Raw genomic sequence first — 21,490 nt, 5'->3', positions numbered from 1 at the left:
ACACCAACATAATGCATTACCGAATCATTTACCAACTTTAAAAGTTCACCACCAACTCGCAGAGCAACCCCGGTCCACCTTTTCCTTCGGCGCAATTTGGACTGGGATCCAAAACCTGGGGTCCAAACTGCGTCCCGCTGTTTTGAACTCGCGAGGGGCATCGATTTTCTCTGTGCCAGACTATCAGGCGTGACACTGCCCACTCCATCAAGTTCGGGGAAGGAACACGTCTGACGGGCAAGCACGGAAGAATCTCGGAGTTGTTTATCGGCGGGCGCAAGAGCGTGTCACGCAACAAACCGACTCCGGTACGCGCTGGCTTGTCAATCTCATTTCGCCGTCGTGCTTTTTTCAATTCTCTTTCTCCCACTCAGGGTGACAATGACAGACTTGTGATGTAAGGAGCGCACCTGGCCAGCCACTTCCCTGCCCCCCTCTCATTTTTTGAGAGGCATGCGAGCGCCTTCGGACGAACTTTTTTATGGTGTGGATACTGAAGGCATAGGTTCGAGGGGGGTACTCCCTTGTCACATATCACGGAGGCGGTGTGCTGAACTGTTGAGAAAACTGCTCAGTTCAGGAGAGAATTCAGACCTGGCGTGCTCGTAAAACTCCGAGCATACTTCTGGAACGGTTCTGGAAGCAAGGTGCTTGTTTACAGCTCGTGGGCCTGAGAACTAACTGGCGCTGACGTTACGCTCTGCACGTTGCAGGTAGGTCAGTCAACATTATGGTCCAGGAAGTAAGCAAAATGTGACTTCGTCGGAATTTTGGATTTGGAAAGCACTTGATTACAATGGCGGAAACTGGCCACATTTGTTATGTGTATAATAGGTAGTCAGCTTTGTAATTCTCGAGTGTATCTCTCTTACGCGTCTCTGGCTGACCAGGTACCCCCAAACAATTACATAGGATGGATCACTACTTGTGGCAGGATATCAGGTGGTAGGTTGTCAACAAGGCGATCCTTTTCCATGGAAAAAAAATATTTGGCTTATTCTTCCAAATCTATTTCCTTTAATATGATGCAGTGTTAAAACCTTACAGAATCTTTCAAATTTAAACCCTAAGGTTCTATAAAATCCGTCTGAAAGGTTCTATACAGTGGGGTGACATTTTCGTCGGGTTCCCTTAAGTTTATCGCGATCTATCACGCATACCTGGAATTCCGTTCAGCGCCAGTTGCCTCGAGGAACCATACCTCTCTGTCAAGCTGTTGCTTCAAGACGTGAGACAAACAGTGTGCTCATGTACAATGGACAGAACATGCATGTTGACAGACAACCGGAAGACTAGCGGTATGAAGATGACGATATTTACGACAAAAAAACGACAAATACGTCAAGTGAAGTTACTAAATGCGGGTTTTTTGGGGGAGGCTGTTGTTGTTATGTGGTTTTTTTTCAAAAAAGAGACTGGCGTATATTTCATGGATGCATTAAAAGCAGCTGTAAATGCACTTTTACAAAAGTGAATATTTTTTTCCCATGCGGGATCATTTCTCATATTGCTCTGTAATTTCCCAGAATACCCCCAAAGTGTTCTGAGAATGCCTAAGATTTTGCAGAAGACGTGAAGCTATAGTACTGAAGATTACGAACATTTTTATACGGTCACTTGCAGGGGTAGGTGGTACGTTGACTCTTGTTCCCGTCATTCGGGGTCGAGACCCGTTTTTCTCAAACTTGTATCCACAGAAAATGCATGTTGGGTATACATGCGTTCAAAGATGGGTCTGTACATTTCGCCTCCCTACTTCATAAACATCGTACGTGCGTGCATTACGACCTGTGTTTTGCTTTCAACTGTTACGTTGCCAAACAGTAACAATCATCAAGTATTAAATTAACTAGATAAATAAACCTTTTGCGAGTTAAATTGAATAAAATCCGATCCACTGAATTGATTCACTGCACATAAACATAGCAACTTAAATTCCCCGGACTAAAGACACTGTTGCTATACCTTGTAATTCGGAGCAAGCGTTGGCATAGCGACCACCACCTCTGGCATGGACTGGTTCCTTTTATGCTTGTCCATTGAAAGCAGTGTATTGATGTAAGGAGTCTCTTGTGTACTAAGCAAAAGTCTGTAGTATGGCAAATTCAAAACGTTATGTACACCTGAATTAAAAGAACTCAGTGTGCCAGAGTTTATTCAAAATTAACATGCGAAAGGCTTATCTCAGCTGCCATACAACCATGACGTCATAAAATCAGCACTAAGTGGTTTGTATTGTCATTGGCAGGGTCTTATTATGTATAATAACATAAAAAAAACAGCTACTTCATATCTGCTGCCCTCCTCCGACAATGATAATAGTCCCATGAAACTACCCAGTACATGTGATAAAGAACTCGTCACTCTGGGTGTCCCAAGGCCCGTTCTTGGGCAGATAGGGTCTGCCTGTTGTGACGGTACTTTTTAAGGATTGGCGTCTGTTTGGGTAATCTGGCACTTTTGTCAGCGAGATAAAAATAAAAGTGAATGTCACATCCTTCATCCAAACGTCACACATGACATTGCTATTACGAATATCAAGCCCATCGTCAACATGAACTTTCGAAATGTTCCTCCATGTATAACAGATCTTCGGCGGTAGCCGCTCGAGCCTTATAAATTGTCTCCATGTCAGCGGCGCTGTTACAGTGAGCTGCCGGATTAAGTCAAATTTGTCTAGCATTCGCTCCGACATCACCCGTAAAATCCCTCTCCACCGAGACCCTCCGTACTTGAAGTTGAACTTTCGAATTTAGAGGTTTCGTCGAGAGGAAGAAAAAAAAATCGGATCCCCTCCGGGCTGCGAGGGCAGGGATGACCTCAGTCGGAAGCGAGTGATCCTAAGAACCTGGCTTGAATTCTCCCGCGTCCGTCATCGAGTTCAGCCGGTGGGCTTGTCGAGGACGGCGGAGAAAACAAGCTGGTGGTAGTAGAGGGAGAGAAAAAGGACACTCGAGATTCTCGATTTCCCATGGTGTCGAGACAGAAGGGGCCTGATCTGCGAACAGCGTGGAGCAATGAGGATATCTTTCTTCAGTAGTCAGGGGGTGAATCGCGCCGCTGGGCCCCGTGGGGGATGCCGGCCGCGCGCACCCCAGGCGGTACAGCAACGTTTTGTTTTATTTTTTTCCGGAGCGGAAGATTGGAGCTAGATCATCTTCGAGATGTATTGTGGTTGTTGAGTTCAGTTTGGGTCAGGGTCAGAGGCGCGGTTTCTTACGGCGTGGGGGTCGCACCTTGCTCACGTGCTGTGCAAACTCTAAGTGAGGTTATTGTTCTAACCCAAAGAAAGTGCTGACTTTGAAGAACAAGTTCAACATTCAAATTGTGGTGTATATTTAAATGCGTTTGATAGAGGGATGCCAATACGACGCTTTTAGCGTCGATCTGCGCACTTCCGCGTTTGAAAACGAGGCTGTATGTGTCAGCTTCAATTCTTAATACGATCAGACGATTGAAAGTAAGGAGTCAAGACACAAAATACATAAAGGTATGTTAAATTCAGACTTTTCAGGCTGCACATTTTTGTGGCAGAGTCTTTCAGGATGACTCGACACGTAAAATCAAAAGAAAAAAATAACGGCAATTGACCGCGAACTAACGTACCTGCGATGGTCGTGTACCTGCATGTGCAGCGGGCGTGGTTTAAACTGAAGTAGCGTCACACTTACGAAGCGGATACTGCATGTATTGTGTCGACTCCGGGGGCGCGCCTCGGGAGAGCCTCGGTTTCGATACGGATATACGCAGACGGCGCTAACGTGAAATCCCTCCATGGTTTCATCTCTTAACACATTCAGATGATTTCACACAGCTTTACTTCTCAATCTTATATCATGGGTAGTCAAATAATACAGAAGGAATCTAGGCCGTTTTCCAGTACTCAACTTCGTCTCCGTCTCAGGCTTCGTCCCTGAAACCAATCCCCAACTGTGGGCCTGAAGCGTTTAAATCAAATTGGATTAGGCCTACTGTAAGTTTTTGCTCTCTTGCATCTTATATGATGTGTTGTGGCACTATTGGACTAATCAGTGCGATTACAGATTCAAAGTCAGGTTGTAGAAAAAAACAGTTGAAGCCTGAGCCGAAGTTGAGTATTGGAAAACGGCCCCTGAGTGCTCTTTCGATGGCATCATATCGTTTCCGGTACAAGAAAAAAAACTCCGTTTAGAAGATAATGAAAATTGCTTCTGGAAATATTGTGTGCATATATGAGTTATATCCTCTCTATATCAAGATTCCTGAAAATCAATCAATTAAAGTTTGTTTGGAACGTAGTGAGTGATTTTTGAAAAGGTGACGATATTTTTTCCGACTCAGGCAAGAAGTATGACTGCGGGGCTGTACTTGAGGTGAGTTTTATAATTGTCATTGCGATCCACCAGAAGTGCGTGTACTCTTTGACAGATACAAGTCCAGTCAGAGGAAAAGATGAGTCAAAATGCTCGTCCTAATTTCTAAAAGATATCAGCTTACGGCGTCTTTTCTTTAAACCCATTTCATCCTTCACTAATAAGAACAATTTAGAAAGCGAATTGTTCGTTTACTTTTGTCTCTTATTTTTTTTTCTTCTGACAAATGACATTCCGGCATGTGACTGTTCAAGTTCATTATAAAGTATATAACGCGATTAACCAGTGAGGCTTCAAACGTTAGACGGCAAGGTTTTTTTCGGCTCGACTGATCCAACATAAGCTAGAATACCAAAGTAGAACACCGCCTTATGAAAGGTTATAGTCCTCAGGATATGACAAAGTAAATCGCATTCTCACAATAGAATTAGATACATTGCAACTCTTTCGCCATAAGTCCCGTGGGCATTGGCAATAGACGACAACGACGGGGTACTTCGTTAGTCAATCGGGAGTATTTGCTTGTTGACTGTTTGGACGGTTTCCCTAATAGAGGACAATTAGTCGCAAAGGGTGGATTGCTTGGGGTCGATGTACTATGACGATGCCAGCAAGTTGGCTTCACATCGTGCCCAACCGGATCCCGCCTAACCCGTTTATAAGACGGTATACCGTGCCTTGACACGGCCTTTCATTCAGGGCGACGGGAAACACTCATGTAACACGAGGCAAACTGACGACTCCGAGATCATAATTTAATCAACGTAGTAAATAAGAGATCAAAGACATGCAGGATGCGTGTCATTGTGGATCCTAATCATTTGTACTTGGACAAGTTAACCTAAAATGATTTCGTGCTTGGCAACACTTGCACGTTGAAGGCGTGTTGATTGTGATGCCTTATTAAAGCAAGAATTCAGATTTCTGTGATTGCGTCACAGGTGAGAGTGTTTCCTCCAAAAACGTTCAAGCAGGAAAACTCTCTTCGTTCGTAATTAAAACGACGCCAACAGCGTTCACATCTCAACTCATTGAGGATATCCGAACTAATGACGTGTCACGCCTTACTCACCTCACTCTCCAAAGTGTAGATCAAACTATTAGTTCACAAAAATCCCCCTTAATTGACAAGCATTAGCGGCCTTGCATTGTTTAGTTTGATGCCCATTCCTTTTATTTTTTTATTCCAGTCGAAGATTTCTGTCATTTTTGTAAATCGTAAGGTTCTTTCCTCATTTCGTAGGTCTGCACCACTTTTGATCTTGGTCTGTACTTTCTTAAAGAAAGACCTGAACGAAAATGCTCTGTGCAATGAGAACAGAACTTGCGATTAATGATGATTACTTCAAGTAACTATCATGTTGTCTAATTACCATGAAATACGTTTCACTCGCGTTCTTGCAAGTTTATTGTCTGTCTCTTTTATCACTGAAAATTTTATGAATGGTTTTACTTCTTTGTATAATGAAAATTTTACATTTCAGACATAAGTCGGACATACTGCGATGAGTTAAACCTCCACCCAACCGTCGTCGGTGGGCGCAGCTCGAGCTTCGCTATATTTACCCTTGGGTTAAGTCTCCCCAGAAGCCACGCGGGATTAACTAAACAAACCCACCCATTACCTCCACTCTGTGCGGCCTCCCCGCGCGATGATACACGCGTGGATCATCTCCCCGCCTAAAATCTTCCCTTCCCCCCCCAAAAAAAGGGCTAAAGACGTCAGTAATCACGGTCTGAGTGCAACACCCCCCCCTTGTCAGTCTTATCAGAAATTTTTCGGGAACTTTGGAATTAGCGGGAGTTGTCAAATTCACTCGCTATCTGTTTCAGTCATGTTGGCAAAGGGGATGACTCTGCAAAAGTCGGCCGTGAGTCCCTGTCAGTTGCCATTAGGCCGCCAGCCTTAAACAGGAGAGACCATTTACTCCTCGGTATCTTCACCCAGCTATCAGTTTTACTTTTGGCCAACATCGGATCAGTCAAATGGCATTTCGAAGCCGACACATTTAAGTGTTATTGTCAAGCAACTCTTGCCATTTTTGCCCAAACTGTGAACCGGAGACCACAAGGGAAGTGTCAATAAATTATTCCCCACGGGGTGATCGTTGCCAAAAATAAACAAACAAACAATACGCTGAGGTTGAATAAGGACAAGTTTTTAACAATATTGAGTCACTGATTAAGCGCTAAGAATACATCCGAACATAGGGCTTCTGCCCCCATTCACTACCGTGCACGGTCCGCCCAAAATCAATGCGGTGGCCAACTTCAAATTAACAGCTCAGCCCTCTGTGACTCAAATGCCGAAATCGAACCTTTCCGCTTCTGTAATTTGATTGTTTGCAAGTATCATATTACGAGAGCTTCCTTTAAGTCATTTTTTAAAAATGAATTTCAGTTTATAGCACTGAGCATGTTGTTCATGCGTTTTAAGTTAGGAAGCTAGGAAGCGGGGTCGTATACAGACAGGAGGCATCGTGTCCAGGTGCATGGCCGTCATGAAAGGTGGGCACCTCTGCCATTGCGTGTCACTGAAGTTCACGAGACCAGCACTGTTCATTATCGGCATCCGGGAAGGGGGGAGACCTACGCAGTATACTCGTCACCTCTGGCTGTACTTTATGGAGCTTGACAACACCACTTGCTGCTGTCTGTTTCACGAATGGGCGTAACCCAACTCAGCCGTTCCCAATGACTCCAAGAAACAATACATCACAGGGCGCTGATGCAGAAGGAGAGAAAAAAAAGGGCGGGTACCGATTTAACGAACCCAGCAATGTCAGTCGGTCAAGTGGGTGATTAGACCTGACATGGCGGGCTAGCAAGCATTGGTCCGTCGTTTCATCATCATCGACTAGTGGAGGGCCGCAGCCGGGACTGTGAGCCTCATCCGTCCGTGTGTGGTTGCCTCGTAATTTCTCATGTGATCACGCAGCCGGGCCACTGGTTCGCCGATCACCGCTTGGCGTTGCACGGCATTTCCGGAATTCCTTCAGCCATTCGCTTGTTTCGACGAAGGCTTGGGATAGCCTTTGGAGTCCTAGAATCGCCCCGGGCATTCTAGCGATTGGTTCTAGTCGGCTACACACTCATAAGCTACTTGACTCTAACCTCGTTCCTGTATTTGCCCATAACAGGCATATTGCTCATCATCTGATCTGTGAGGCCTGCCTACTGGCTGGGTTCCCGTTGATGCTATTGGCTGAAAGTTTGGGTCTCCTGTGAAGACAGCTAGTGATCTCATCTGACTGAAAGTTTTTGCTCTTAAGGTCGGTCTGTACGCCTCTTGCACGACGCTGAGCTTCTCGGTTGACTTGGGATTCTGGAGTAAAAGTGAACGTATAAAACTTGTTGGCATCGTGGAAAGAGCCTTTTGTCGGCGTGGTCTGTTTAATATTTCAGGTAAGATTATAATGTAAAATTGACATTTCTTTTCCTTTTCAAAGAAATTATTTTTCCTCTTATCAAAGTTTCAGTTTGATTTAACAAGTAACACTTAAAAAAAACTGACTTGAGTGTTTAATACCCTTGGTATCCATACAGGACGACACCAACCCAGTGTTTTCCGATACGCATGGATACCAAGGGTGTTAGTTTGACACCAATTCAACACCACAGATTTTGCAGTGACATTTCACTTTTGAGCGTTGCCTAGTGCCTATTACTTGGTGTCCTTTCATTAATACATCAGATGCTTCCGTTTAATGTAATGTTGACCACTTTGTTTTTATCGATTCTGCGATACTCCCATCCTAAGTCCCGTCGTCCAGAATTTTACTTTTTAGGTACTCGGATAACTTGGACCTGATATCAAATAATATTGTCAGCAAGCCTTTTCAAACAAAACACGTGTATTTGTTTCCTTACTTTAGTACAGCTCACATGATAAATTACAGGAGTAATTTTCTAAATTCACTCCAAAATGTGTATCTTCTTCAGTCGGAGTTTAAGCTCCTATAATTCACATGTCGGTGGCGAAGGCCTATAGTAACGAAGGGAAAGAACCCAAACCAACCGTGAGATTGAATATCCTGAGCTTGAGATTGGCCGGTTCCGCACTCGCGCCTCTTTGTGTAGAGCCAGGCAGGCCCGCCACAAATTGTCGAGTTGTCGTTGCCTAATTCTATGGCCTGCCTAACCCATGAAGTTATTTTTTTCCCTCGAGGCTTACCGCGCTGGTTTTACGCGGGACAAACACTGATTTTTAAGGAAATAAATTACACTTGTTAAATTTCTGGAAATGGCTAGCTTTTTGTAATGGAGCAAGTTTTTTTCTCCAAATTTCACGAGACTTCATGATGCAAAGTAAATGTTGTACAGCATTGTTTTGAAGTGGCTCTGTCAGGCACGTTGGATTGAAATGAAAATGGAAAACGCAGTTTAAGGTATGAAGTTGTAGTTTTTTTTTACTAGCATGCTATTATCATTTCGATGTATGACGTACTTAATGTTAAAATACGACTTAGGCAAACACTACAAGTAAACGTTTGTTAAAAGTCATCACATGTGTCGTTTTGGTTTCTCCTAAAGAACATTTGCCGGTGTTTCTTGGGGAAAGAAGAGTCCGAAATTATGAGGCTGTGTTGAGTTTTAGATTAACACTCCCAATTAACAGTTCATTGATGCCAACAGAAGGATAAATAACACAGCAAAAGGGGCAACAATTCATTCAACAATACAGAAATATTAAGTACACCATTTGCTTTCACCATTATGGGCTCTAAATCATTTTTTAAAAATGTGGGCCAGTTGCTGATAAAATTAGTTAATAAATAACGAGGGACAACTTTTTACAACTCATCCGCGGGCTCTGCGCTATTTAATTTCAATTCTTTTGGAAGAATCGCGCCATCGATGTTACAGCCAGACTTTAGGTCTTACCCATTGCCGTTCAACTACTGTAGTACATTTCCCGACTCTAATCTTTTCGAGACATCGCCCAGGCTTCGACGAGGGCTGCTGCTTGCTTCCCTAAAGCTGAGAGGAAACAGCAGCCCTGTTCGCAGTTATCTACGGCAGTCAACACTCTGAGGAGAAGTTAAGCAGGGCTTTCCAAAGCCCCCCTCCCCCTCTCCCTCGCTTCTGAACATGTGTCGTCGTTCGTCAAACAGTGAACAGGCTCAACCCGCGAAATGGTTCATATCTCGGCAAATTTCCGGGCTGGATGGGTGCGGGGACGGGCTATCACAGGTGCAGGAGGCTGCAAGCTTCGGGTGAAGACATACATGTTCTTAGCTTTTTTCTTTCGGATAAAACGTTAAAGCAAAACTCTCTTTTTCCTTTTTTAACATTTTGATAACAGTTTCAAGATGAAAAAAGCAACATTTTAGAGAATGCACTCTGATCGAAGAAATTAGTTCAACTGCATAAAACTTTAGAAAAGTTACACCAATTTTAAGAGGGCATTTTTTGGTCCATCGTTTATCCCATGAGACGAACACAGACCACAGGGTCGATGTAATTAGAAAAAAAACCTTTCAAGCTAGGGCATGAGTAGGGTATTCAGCAGGTAAAACATTGTGAAATTTGTTAGTTGGTCATTAACCTTCACACATGCCACCTCAGACCGGGTCTCATCTCAATTGAGGTGAGTTCGAATCCAGACAACGGCTTTGGGCTGGATAAAGGCGAGTGTTTCAGGATTCGTGTAAGAGGAAGTTTTGTCAACAGTGCGAATGGGGAACAAGACGTTTGATGTGCCCGACAGGTGAGCCTCTAAACTTGCTGCCCTCGTATCATTTTTCGAAGAATAAAACTAGGGGTTTGCACTGAATCATTGCCCGGAACAGAGCGTAAACTTGGGTGCCGTCAACTGTTTTGCGGAAAACGCCCAGGCAATGGAGATTGAACCAGTAACAGGTGGACAGCGCAAATGCGTCACACGACCTTCCTAACAATCACATAGCCGCCATTCAGAGCTTTACCATATTTAACTCTGCTCGGCAGTGTTTTCGACAATCTGGTTGGTCAGTTGCGATCGAAGCCGATGACGTAATGGGGGATATTTACAGGGAAAACACTCAGCCTCGCGTGCGATGGAGAGCTGCTCCAAAGTTACAGCGTACACAGTTTTGGGCGGATGACGAACCTGTTATCAGCGCGAACTTTTAGAGGGAAAAAGCTAAAGTGTGCCGACTTTACGAAAGTACACTTTTAATCACAGTAAGCCTGAAAGTAAGCTGCAAGGCTCGCAAGGTCAAACCTTATCAGAGCGAAGCCGAATTATAGTAATCCAGACGCGTTACAGTATGCATAGTTATTGATCCAATCCTTGCTTGTAGACATAAACTCTGTCGAAAGAACGAAAGAGTTCTGTTCTTCAAATAACGCCTCTAAATGTGAGTAATTTTTCTTTTGCACATGTTCAGATACTGGAATTTCCTCCGTTTTCTTTAAAGATTTATAACGATTTGCATATCGAGGTTTGAACAAAGGAAATTCAGATTTTTCGGTTTGTTTGTCTGTCCGTTTGTTTTTAGATTTTCGAAAAGACGACGCGCTCTCAAGGGATTGTCCATGGAAAGAATGAGATATAGAATTAGAGCATGGGTTTTAGAAATGGAACTCGTTTAGCCTCTCTCAATACCGACAAATTCCATATTCACTGGGTTTATTCTCACTCCTCTAGTTGCTTGATCTGGGGAAACCATAGAAGGAGATTTCACCTTATTTTCCACTGTTATTGTCATGAACTTCAGCTATGAGTAGCCGACCACTACATGCAGAATCTGCGGCTGACTTTCCTAGAGGCCCTCTCGAGAATTCCACAAATTGTCGTTTCCTTGGCCGTTAATTGAATCATTTGTCCCAGCGGGAGCCGATCAAGCGCTAATTGGCGGGTCGGATTCCACGGAACGCTGAGAGAAAAATGGCCCAAACTTGGCAGGTCTTTTAACATTGCATGCTGAGAAAAATTTCGAACAAAAGCCATGATTCTGCGTTACCCAGCTCGGCAGGACGCATTTTTATCAAAGCACTTGAACTTTTATCTTTGATTTTTTTGTTTTAAGTTCGTGTTTAGTTCAACTCCGACTTCAAAAAAACTTTTTTTCATCGGCCCATTCGAACGATACGGAATGCCTGTCATTAATTTGAACGGGTAATGCATGCAAAAATCGTCCGGCTTAACCGATGTGAAACTGATGTCCATTGTTACAGTTGACCATGTTGGAGACGACACCCTGATTGCATAATAATTGTTACAGGTCTTTAAGAGCACTCCTTTTCTCTTTCTTCTGAGTGGGAGGGGTTGACGCCTTCAGCTTGCTGTAGGAATTATAGGGTGACTAATGAATAATGTGAGCCAATACCGTCGCCCTCCGGAAATGGAGGAATTCGAGAGTTGATAACGAATGAGGAATAGCCAAATTGGCGTTATAAAAATGACCGACTATGACGCAACAATGACATCGGCTTCTCAAGGAGAAACGAACGTTATCGCTTTCTGTACACTCTAAAAATTGCGTTGGGCAGTCTGGAAGCACGTTCAGATGTTAAACAATTTAATGTCCAATTGTTAAACACTATCCATGAGAAGTTTAAACATGTTTATCATTTATACATGTTTACAACCTAAACAGTGTTACAAAAATGTTCAATGGCTAAACACTCTGGCGAGTAAAGTTGGGATCTTCCGTCCGATTCATTCAATGATATGGTGTGATAACGAAGGTGCAATTCTCGCATATCAGCGGCAGTCTTGACAAGAAGGTAGACTATGACAGCCAGTGGTCAAACACAAACACACAATAAGAAAGAATTTACGCAAGTATTAAAGTTCGATATGTGAGAGGTATTTAAATGAGGAACCCCAAGGTGTCTTCTCTTATATCCTTAATATTTTATAGCTTTTCTTTTCCTAAAAAGGACTACAATTGCAGATTTGTTTTTCATGTAGACAGCCCGATAGGCCTACATTAGACTTAATGGGTGAAACGTCCAAGAAGTCACTAGTGAAAGGGCATAAATGAAGTTACGACGAGAAATGTCAATTCAAACACTTGCAGACGTGTAGACAGGAAACGTTGAATGTTTGAAAGGTCAGAGTATACACCTTTCTTGCTTTATTTTAAGAATCCAATATCAGCCAACAATGCGGTTCCTGTTCAACTACCGACCCGTGAATCATGACAACTCAGCGGTGTCGCTGCCTGCTTGGTTTAGGGCAAAAATAAACACGCGGGAGCCTGCTGCTTGGCTATCCTGTCATTTGGAAGAAACAGGACAAGGACGGGGACGAGCACAATTAGAACAAACTTTAGGCAGTCATGCGTCACGACAACGAACATTCACAGATCATTATGTGCGATCCTTAGACTAATCGTGCAAAGTAAATGTCCAGCTCCCGCGGAAAAGGTGCATCATCTTCTCTTTTCGGTTTTCAGCATGTGCCCCTTCCTGGTTGAGAAAAATATGTATAAACGTGAAGCATATCTTTATTTCCAACAGCAACCATGTTCAAGTTTGACAACAGACGACCTTTCAGTGATATTCTGCCGTCGTTTAATCACTTCGGCGCAAACAACGGCACCCAACACACCAACGGGTCTCCCGTCTCCACCAACGGAACCGAGTTGCTGAACATGGACACAAACGCCTTGCAGCAGCAACAACAGCACCAGCCGCAGCCGCAGCCACAGCAGCAATCGGTGGGACACAACGGCCACGTGTCGCCGGGGATGCTGGTGCAGGCGGACTCCAACGGCTACGGGATCCCGACCACCCCGCACCGCGTGCTGGAGAAGAGCGGGCCGCCGGCCGCTCCAGGCCTGATAGACACCGGCTCGACCGACCGACACCAACCGCGGATGACCGAGTTGTGCACCGTCGGCGCATCCTCAGCCGGGTCGAGAGCCATGGTGGACATCGTCATGGATGACGTCGAGGTCAAAGGTCGAAAGATCAGCCGGAGTGATGTTAATGGTAAGTTGGAATGTGACCGAGGCATGTTCTCATGGTGCTTTTCGTCAGTTCTTCATGCTCAAAGTTGTACAACTGGATGTAGAAATCCCTATACATGTTATCATTTAGGTTTCTGACATCTGACCACCTTTTGAATTTACCCGTATCTTTGATTTGTGTATAAATGTACAAAGTTTTTACGTATAAGGTCTAAAATATGTGTCATGGTTGTAAAGAAGTTGTGTAAACTTATTCTTTTTTAGCTAACTTGACTTGGCGCAAACTACTGAAATACACCCGACAAAGAACTAAATCATGGGTGTGCTCCACCCAAACCCGGTACGTCAAACGCACCCAAAAGAGACAAGCTCTTGGCTGAACTTGTCATCCAAACGAATCCGCTCCGTCGCAACCTTCGTAACTGTTGGCATCTTAATCAGGTCGGGGCTATTATGTAAGGGAACACGCCCTCTCGCGGTGACTCACGGATGATCATGATGCAAGGCGGAAGTCATCAATTCTTCGGTGGGTGTTTCCGATTGACAAGATAGCGCTAATTACGGATATCTGATGTGTCGACTATGTCTTTTCTTTCTTTTCTACTAAGAAAAATTTTTTTAATGTATGCGTAGTAATTAGTTCGGTGATTTGATCATTGGAAAGAAATTATAGCAAGGCCATTACTGAAATTCGGCTTCGTTTGCAGAATCGGAGTAAGGTTTCCTGATTGAAGTCCTTGTTTTGGGTGATTTGGACAACGACTGCCCGTGGAATTTCAAGTTCTGCATACCAACATAAGACTTGGGGGGTCTTCGTTTTGATACTAACAGGAAAAGGCCTACAGCTATAGGTGTAAGGCTTGAGAGAAGCCTTATAAACCGGATACAAAATCGAGAATCGGGAAATGGCCTTAGTAAGAAATCTAACTTATCAGGCACACTTCGGTGGCGCCCTCATTTAACAGTCTATGAAAATGTGTTTCTGGCCGAATAATATCCGAAAATGTACCACCACCAAGGCGTTAAAAATGCGTGGGGCATTTTAAAAATGAAGCAGATTCAAACAGAATCGAAAAAAAAAATCAAAACTATCAAACGATTCCTATGCGAAACCACCTTGCCACCAAAGCCAGTTCCATCGCAATTACTCTTTACTTTTAACCGTACGGTTCAAGAAACCAATCATTTTCCAGTTTTTTTCTTTCTCGAAGACGTCACAGACCAAATACTAGCGGTTGGTAAATGTTAGCATGTACTTCTCAAATAGGACTATTCAAACATCGGTGTCGTCTACTGGTTTTCGCCTTAGACTGCTGTGGTGCCTTGTCGTACCACAAATTCTCACATCAGGATCGCTCTCGACATGGTCATTTGACCAAACAACAACCTGAACTCACTGCAGGCTACCTGTGATACCATTTAATGTTTCCAGAACCTTACTGAACCTGTTCACGTTGGCAGCGTAAGCTTACCGTTACAGCAGCGGGAAGTTTAGAACCCGTCTCTGTCGGTGGGTAATGTTTCGCTAAATTATGTAGATCCACTTATAATTGACATCATGTCTCCGTGATTTACTCTAATGGACCGTCGTGACTCGCCGCTCACGCTCGTCAATCGTCCCGGGACCTTGCGAGTCAAACACGGTGATAGTCCGGGGACTCGCGTAGCCCCCTGGTTGCCCGGGTTAATTATGTGTGCAGGCTGATCCCGCGACACCAGGGTAAATTTGGAGAACGGTGTTTGCGGGCCAGGGAGGCGCGCACACACGAGAGCAAATTGCCCACCGTGTGAAGTCGGGCTATCATTATTGTCATCTCCGGCGAAAAATTGATACCGAGCCTCCCCATAAAAGGAATCCCATGCGCGATGGACTTCACGGATGCGTCCCACCTGCCGCCGAGTTTCTGGCCGTGATCTCCCGCGGGGGGCTTGAGTGTGTACAAGCCCGTATGCCATAGCCCAGCGCATGCTCGCTGAAATGGATGAAGCGTAGACCATTACAAACTCTGATCGTATGGCCTGGCAAGGCTTAGTGCGATTATTGCACCCCGTAATTATGTTCATCTTCTATTTCCGCGTATAGTCCCATTCCGAAGAGGTTTAATGGCGAGTCTATATATACGCGTTCCCCGCTTGCGGCAATGTAACCCTTGCCTCATTTGCCATTCATGAGAAACAATTGTCTTGTAGCAATATACCTGTTCTTTTACTAAGCACCCTTTCGGCCATCCATCTTCGGGGACGAAAACCGATCAATTTTCAGCAATGGCCATATGAAGATTAAGACGGGAAACAAAAAGGAGGGATAATATTTTTTCTCTACCACTGCAGGCGTACAGTGGTTTTCGCAGAATTGTTAAAACTGGACCGTGTCAAGTCTAATCTCACTTTTGTTAGCAGGCTTGTAAGACAGTCAACTGTACAAATAGGAGATCATCCATCCGTTAATTGGAGTTCAAATCTGAGGTGTGGCCGGCAACTTCGGTCTGCGTGCTGATCCAAACCTGCCTCCTTACAGTGCCAGAATGGACTTCTGTCGAAAAAAATAAAATTAGCATTTTTAATCCACTCAAACGAGGATGAAGCTCCGGTCATACAACTCGGAGATGAGTTTTAGAACCACTGATCATATTATGACATTTTTGTTCTGTCATCATCGCATTCTTTTAAATCATCAGTTACCTTGATTTTATTTGGTTAAAAAGAAAAGATCTATTCATCGTTGACCCTCTCCGGCCTCACTCTTCGTATGCCTATATACATTGTGGTAATGATAATCGGATTTCATCCGATTGAATCGGATTCATTCCGGGACTTTGCCACAGTGTTGTGAAATCCAAATTTTATGCAGCATTTTGTTGGGAACACCCTGACGCCCTTTCCCTCACGCCAGTCGATGAACCACAGTTTCGAGAAAGCTCCAACCCTGGGCTGATGGAAATTCACTTGTTAACCAAAAGTTCAACCAAAACCAACAATGATAGCAGGCGACTCCACACATGTTGGTTGAAATGACTCTGCACAGAATTCCGTCGCCAGTTTTATTCACAGTGCATCGATTGCCATGAACAGAACATTGTTTTTTTTCCCCCGCGGAATAATCATATCATCAAACAGAAATGATTGGATTTGTGACTTTGCGACATCAAATTAGGACAGGTGTTACACATAAATACTCGCCATGTATTTGGTATAACAAAAAGCTGGCTCATGCTTTATGGTTTGCTGGAACAGTCTTGCTGTTTAGTAGCGGCACATTGGAAAAGAAATTCAACCAATTCTCTAGTATTTCAAACATTTAATATTAAGTTTTCAATATACTGCTGTAGTGATTCAGAAATAACAGTCTGTTTTGCTGCCTCGCCCAGACTCAAAGATCTTACAATTGAAAGAAAAATAAGATGAAATCTCTCAGTCTAAGTCGAAACACTGGAGGTTTTACAACAAGGCAAACCGAATAAACAACCCCCTCGCCTCCAACAATTATCCGTGTTTTTGCTCCTAGAAGCCCATCGCAGAATTCCCGAAAGGAGACTCGCAACTTAAGTCGCGCTAAACAAGTGAACGGCAAGTTTTCTTTATTGTGGATGTTGTTGGCTCTGTACGCCGACCATGTGAGCGCTTAAACGCCCCTAGCACAGCATTTCGCGCGGTGTGAACAGCCCCGAACCGGCGTGACTAACCTGCACAAGTCTGTATCAGCGTATCAATTAACCGCGTATCACGCCATGTTGATGTTGGCATCTCGGAGGCTTTTAAGAGCTTAACAGACGGCCGACGGACACGGCGTAATTCATCGACAGAACGTAGAAGTATAAGTAAAAAAAAATAATAAATGCTGACCTATTTTGAAGGGGAGAAATGAGTCTGTGATTCCAGGTTATAGGCAATTTATTATGTCTACCGAGTTTGCTCTGTCACGAATTTAGTGTTCGGATGATGCTTCTCGATGCAAGAACTATTGCTTTGTAAGTCCCCTTCAAATGTTTTTAATAGTTCCTGCTAACCGTATAGCCGATAAGGTAAGACGTAAAAAGTACATCGATGGCTGGTGTTCATCAACAAATGCAGTAACCATGGTGCTGGTATCACTTAGGCCTATGGCCTTTATAATCTAAGACACCGACGTTGATGTAAAAGCATTCTTGTGTAATTTTCATTTTGAAATGACAAAAATTACTGGGATCACTTCTTATAGCTTGTGCACGACGACCAACAGATGGCTGCGCTCTTTCCTACCGACTAATAAATATCCTGGTTTTAGTCAGGATTTTAAAAAATTTGGGAAACGCTCTTCCATAATGACCAAAGGCCTAATTCTTTTTTCCATTACAACATCATTATTTTAAACCTTCCCGAGAATTTCGGTCTCTCCACTATTGGTTTCCATATCAGGTTTTGGGGACTCAGGGACAAGAAGAATTTTTTTCTATTACAGAACCCATTTTTCCTTAAAATAACAAGGGATGTTGGATAATCGACGAATGGAAATGAAGTAATGTGATGGATCACCCAATCCCTCACATGAAAATAGAGATGGTAGTTAAGTTTTGGAGCCACTGATAACGTCATAGGCATTTCTTTCTCTGTCGCAGAATAGGCATTCAGAATGTCTGGTCATATTTTCAAGCCACCTAGAACTTCACGTTTCAGTGTACATTAGAAGGGGTTATGAAATCAAAAAATATCACCATTAGCCAAATCAACACAGATGTTCGATTGTATAGCTCATTATGCAGTGTTCTAAAGCTCATCGTAATAATTGACATAAGTTGTCTCGTCGTGTATACAGTCTAAATTCTAAAACGGGTCAGCCCAATTTTTGTATTTTTGCGCTACCAGCTGACTGAAAGGGCGCCCTCAACAGGTTACGTGGTGAGTTGGCCGTCGCGACCGTGTGTCGGCCAAAATGGAGTCCTTGCACGGTCGCTTGTTTTGTCCGGTCTTTCACTGATCGATTCCTCTTGTGGAATCACAGAGCTTCAAATAGATGGCCCCAAAACCACAGTGAACGCACAGAAGCGGTGCAAGGCCAGAATTTATTCGCTTACTGATCTTAGAAGTTGGTTGTGAGCGAATGGTAGGGCAGAGCATCAACATTCACTACGCGGGATGATAATGAACAACGACTCTGTCAGATCGAATTTGACATTGTGTCACGGTCCAAAGAAGTCTTCTTATCTCCCCGAATTTCCTTTTGGCTTTGAAAGATGACACAGATGACCACGCTTACAAGTTGGCCGTGAGAGTTTACTTTCGCGAGATACAAATGCGTATGAAGAGATTTTGTGTCCTCCCCAATAAAGAATAGAAATAGAATAATTTGAGAAGGGAAATATATTTTTCCCCAGAAGTGTGTTTTAACTCAGAAGGCCTGAAGAGACATCAGCGGTAAAGCCTGTATACTTTGCTATTTGGTTCATTAATGGAGGAATGGAGCAAGTTGTTTTATAAAAAAAAGTAAGAACTGGATTCCTTTGGAATTCCTTATTTTAAGTATACACAGAGGGTGAAACGACCAAGAAAACGCGACATGAAATTAATGATTGTTGCATGAAAATGTTTCTTGATGTGAAGGTAGGAATTGAATTATTTTTTCTTGTCCATTACCTTCTAATAAGAGGAATATGAACAAAAAAAATCAAGTGAAATGTTTATTGTCTTCATTAAAGTACTTTAGGCTCTTTCCAAGGGCACTAGGCTTACCGACCTGAAGTACAATGTAGACATTTTCTTTGCCGTAATTGATTGGGGAAAATCCTGGTCTTATTGTTATAAAAACGGAGGTCGTCAAGAGGTCCTGGCAAGAGTTTTAGAAAAAATTACGATCGAAGAAATAAATCTCCAGAGTTGTGACAAGGCCCTTTTTGTATTAATACGGAGGCTACGTGCACTAATGAGGTATGAAGTTCACTTTTTGTGACTAATGAATCGCTTCCGGTGACTTAAGATTCCACCCACCTTGGCTACAAACCAACCAATCAAGGTTTGGGAGAGGCTGTGACTGACAGGTTCTGCCCCGTGTGTTGACTGGTCCTGGCCGGCCCCACACACGCACACGCACGCACCACGGTGGGGGCCGTGCATGGTTCAGACGCGAAAGCTCCAATGACATCACTGGGAACTAGCAGCGAGCGATGAGCAGGAGACGTGGATGCATCATCAGCCGTACAGGACGGAGTTCATTGAACATGCACCGCGCACAACGTAAACACAGTCACGCAAGATCAACACTCCTCGCTAATGCCGCTTTTTTTTACCTGTGTCTCTCCTCATTCCCGTTTGCGTGTGCTCATCGCACAGACTCTGTTTTTGGACCCGTGTTTTTACGAAATCAGCTCCACAGTCTTAACATTTTATCCCCGGACCATCATCGTGTATCTTTGTGAGGGCTCAACTCATCCGGTTACGCGCAGTCTTTCGTTGCTTACCCCCCTCGATAATCCTGCAAGCTACGGCTTTAGTTGGTTGAGCTCGTGGAATCCGTGGTGCAGCGGGGTGGCTTAGCGGGGACTGAGCGTCGATACCTCCGAGAGCTGAGTGGATGAACGTGGACTATTCAACCCCGTTCAGCGTAACTGGGACCGACTCCTGGGACCGGGGCTCGACTGCGCGTCCGTTACAGCGAAGACGGAAGAAGACCCCTGAATCCTCCTTTGACTTACCCCCCTGATTACTATAGCCGGAAAATCCCAGAGGGTTACTGGGGACTCCACATATCGTCGGCAAACCAAAAAAAAAAAAAGCAAACAAATATGAACACTTTGAGTGAGCCGCTGTCGACTCTGGAGGAGTTGGTCGGCTCGAGTCCCAGGCCGGGCTCTGTGGTAACTCTCTCTGCCATGTCGCCGGGGATTCACTGCAATGGCACGGCGGCAACGTCGGGCGGGCAAAGGCATGGTGAGCACAGGAGCGGCGATGAATTCTCGTCAACTGCTGACCTAGGTACACCTTTCATTCTTTCTCCCTTGTAGGGGTTGTGACAAGGACCACCTTTTATTCCCCCGTTTATCTGCATTTGGGGTTTCATTTATTACAATCATGGATAGATTGTGCAGATTCGTACGAAGCAAGGTCCCTCACAGGATCACGCCTTATGCACGACCACCCGTGTATTCATTTCTGTACCCTAGCTAGCAATGAGCCTTGTATACCTTAAAACCTTCATGCAGTGCTTCTACTAAAACCTTCATATCTTAGGGTTAGCTTCAATCTCGTGTCTTTTGTCGTCGTATGAGAGCTGATAAATCATAAATATTCCCACACATAATATTAGGATATATTCATTTTCCCTCCAGTAATCAAATGTTATACTCGATAACAACGTGAATCGATGTTGAACGAGATCGGTGCACCGTACGTTCACTGTCACTGACGCCAGACGAGTTTTGCTTTCATAATTTTTACATGCATTTATACATTTTCGGTTTTCCGGCCTTGGCGTATTTAACAGTTGCCCGTAAGTTATCAGAATTGCAAAATATCGAGGAGATTATCCTTTTATTACCAGTAGGCCTGTAGGCTTATTGATGTAAACAAACCGTAGCCCCCATGGTATTTTTCAATCCCTGGTTAGTTCGTCTTCACTGCTTTTGGTTCGATTCCCGAATTTTGTCTGACCGTCAGACCTTCACCTTTGCCCTGAGTTTTTATCTCATGTATATTACTTTGCGAAACAATTTTGTGTTCTTTCGCGAAGTTTATTGCGAGATTCGTAGAGGAACCCGTAAACACAGCGGACGAGGTCAGCAGAAACGGTGACACATCAAGAAGCAGAACACAAACCGCTTCTGTTCCAGCATTCTGTACATGATCCGAATTTCTCATTATTCCTGGAGGAAACAAATAAGATTGTTAAGTCGTGTACAGCTTCTTTCTTGGAAACAATACACGACTTAATGTACACGACTAAAACTTTTCTTTTAATCAACAGCTTCTTTTTCCGACAGTTGTAAACATTCCTACTTCCGCTTTTACTCGTTATGCAAGGATGTTTAATTTCATAACTCACGCGAACCGAACTTATTGCAGAAATATTTTTTTCAACAATGGGATTTGGATGTACTATTTGTTTATTTGATGTACTTGTTTTCCTACTTGTTGTCCTGAAACAGTGATTACAACTCTCATCCCTTAATAAGGGCAGTAACTCCGCTAAACCAACCTACGGGTCACAATGAAAGCTGAGTAGACATTCGATTAACATCTTGACTTCACTAGTGCTTTTGTTTCTGG

General features: G+C 43.8%; 1 protein-coding gene across 2 annotated transcripts in view; it reads left to right on the top strand.

Annotated features, from left to right (window-relative positions):
- Positions 1–275: 275 nt before the first annotated feature.
- LOC110991182 (pituitary homeobox x-like) overlaps positions 276–21,490 on the top strand; it is a 35,868-nt gene continuing 14,653 nt past the window's right edge. Inside the window, exons 1-3 of one of the 2 annotated variants that reach the window (XM_087129923.1) lie at positions 277–713; positions 7,493–7,757; positions 12,804–13,277. In XM_087129923.1, the coding sequence (XP_086986049.1) occupies positions 12,809–13,277 (469 nt within the window). In that variant the 5' untranslated portion in view covers positions 277–713; positions 7,493–7,757; positions 12,804–12,808. Of the gene's footprint in view, positions 714–7,492; positions 7,758–12,803; positions 13,278–21,490 lie in introns of both variants that reach the window. The other variant, XM_022256428.2, reaches the window with a different exon arrangement.

This window comes from Acanthaster planci, linkage group LG19, assembly GCF_054643075.1.
Source record: "Acanthaster planci isolate LZ-2023a linkage group LG19, COTS_SCS, whole genome shotgun sequence".
NCBI classification, from domain to species: domain Eukaryota; kingdom Metazoa; phylum Echinodermata; class Asteroidea; order Valvatida; family Acanthasteridae; genus Acanthaster; species Acanthaster planci.
This window is presented reverse-complemented; position numbering and strand designations above follow the sequence as displayed.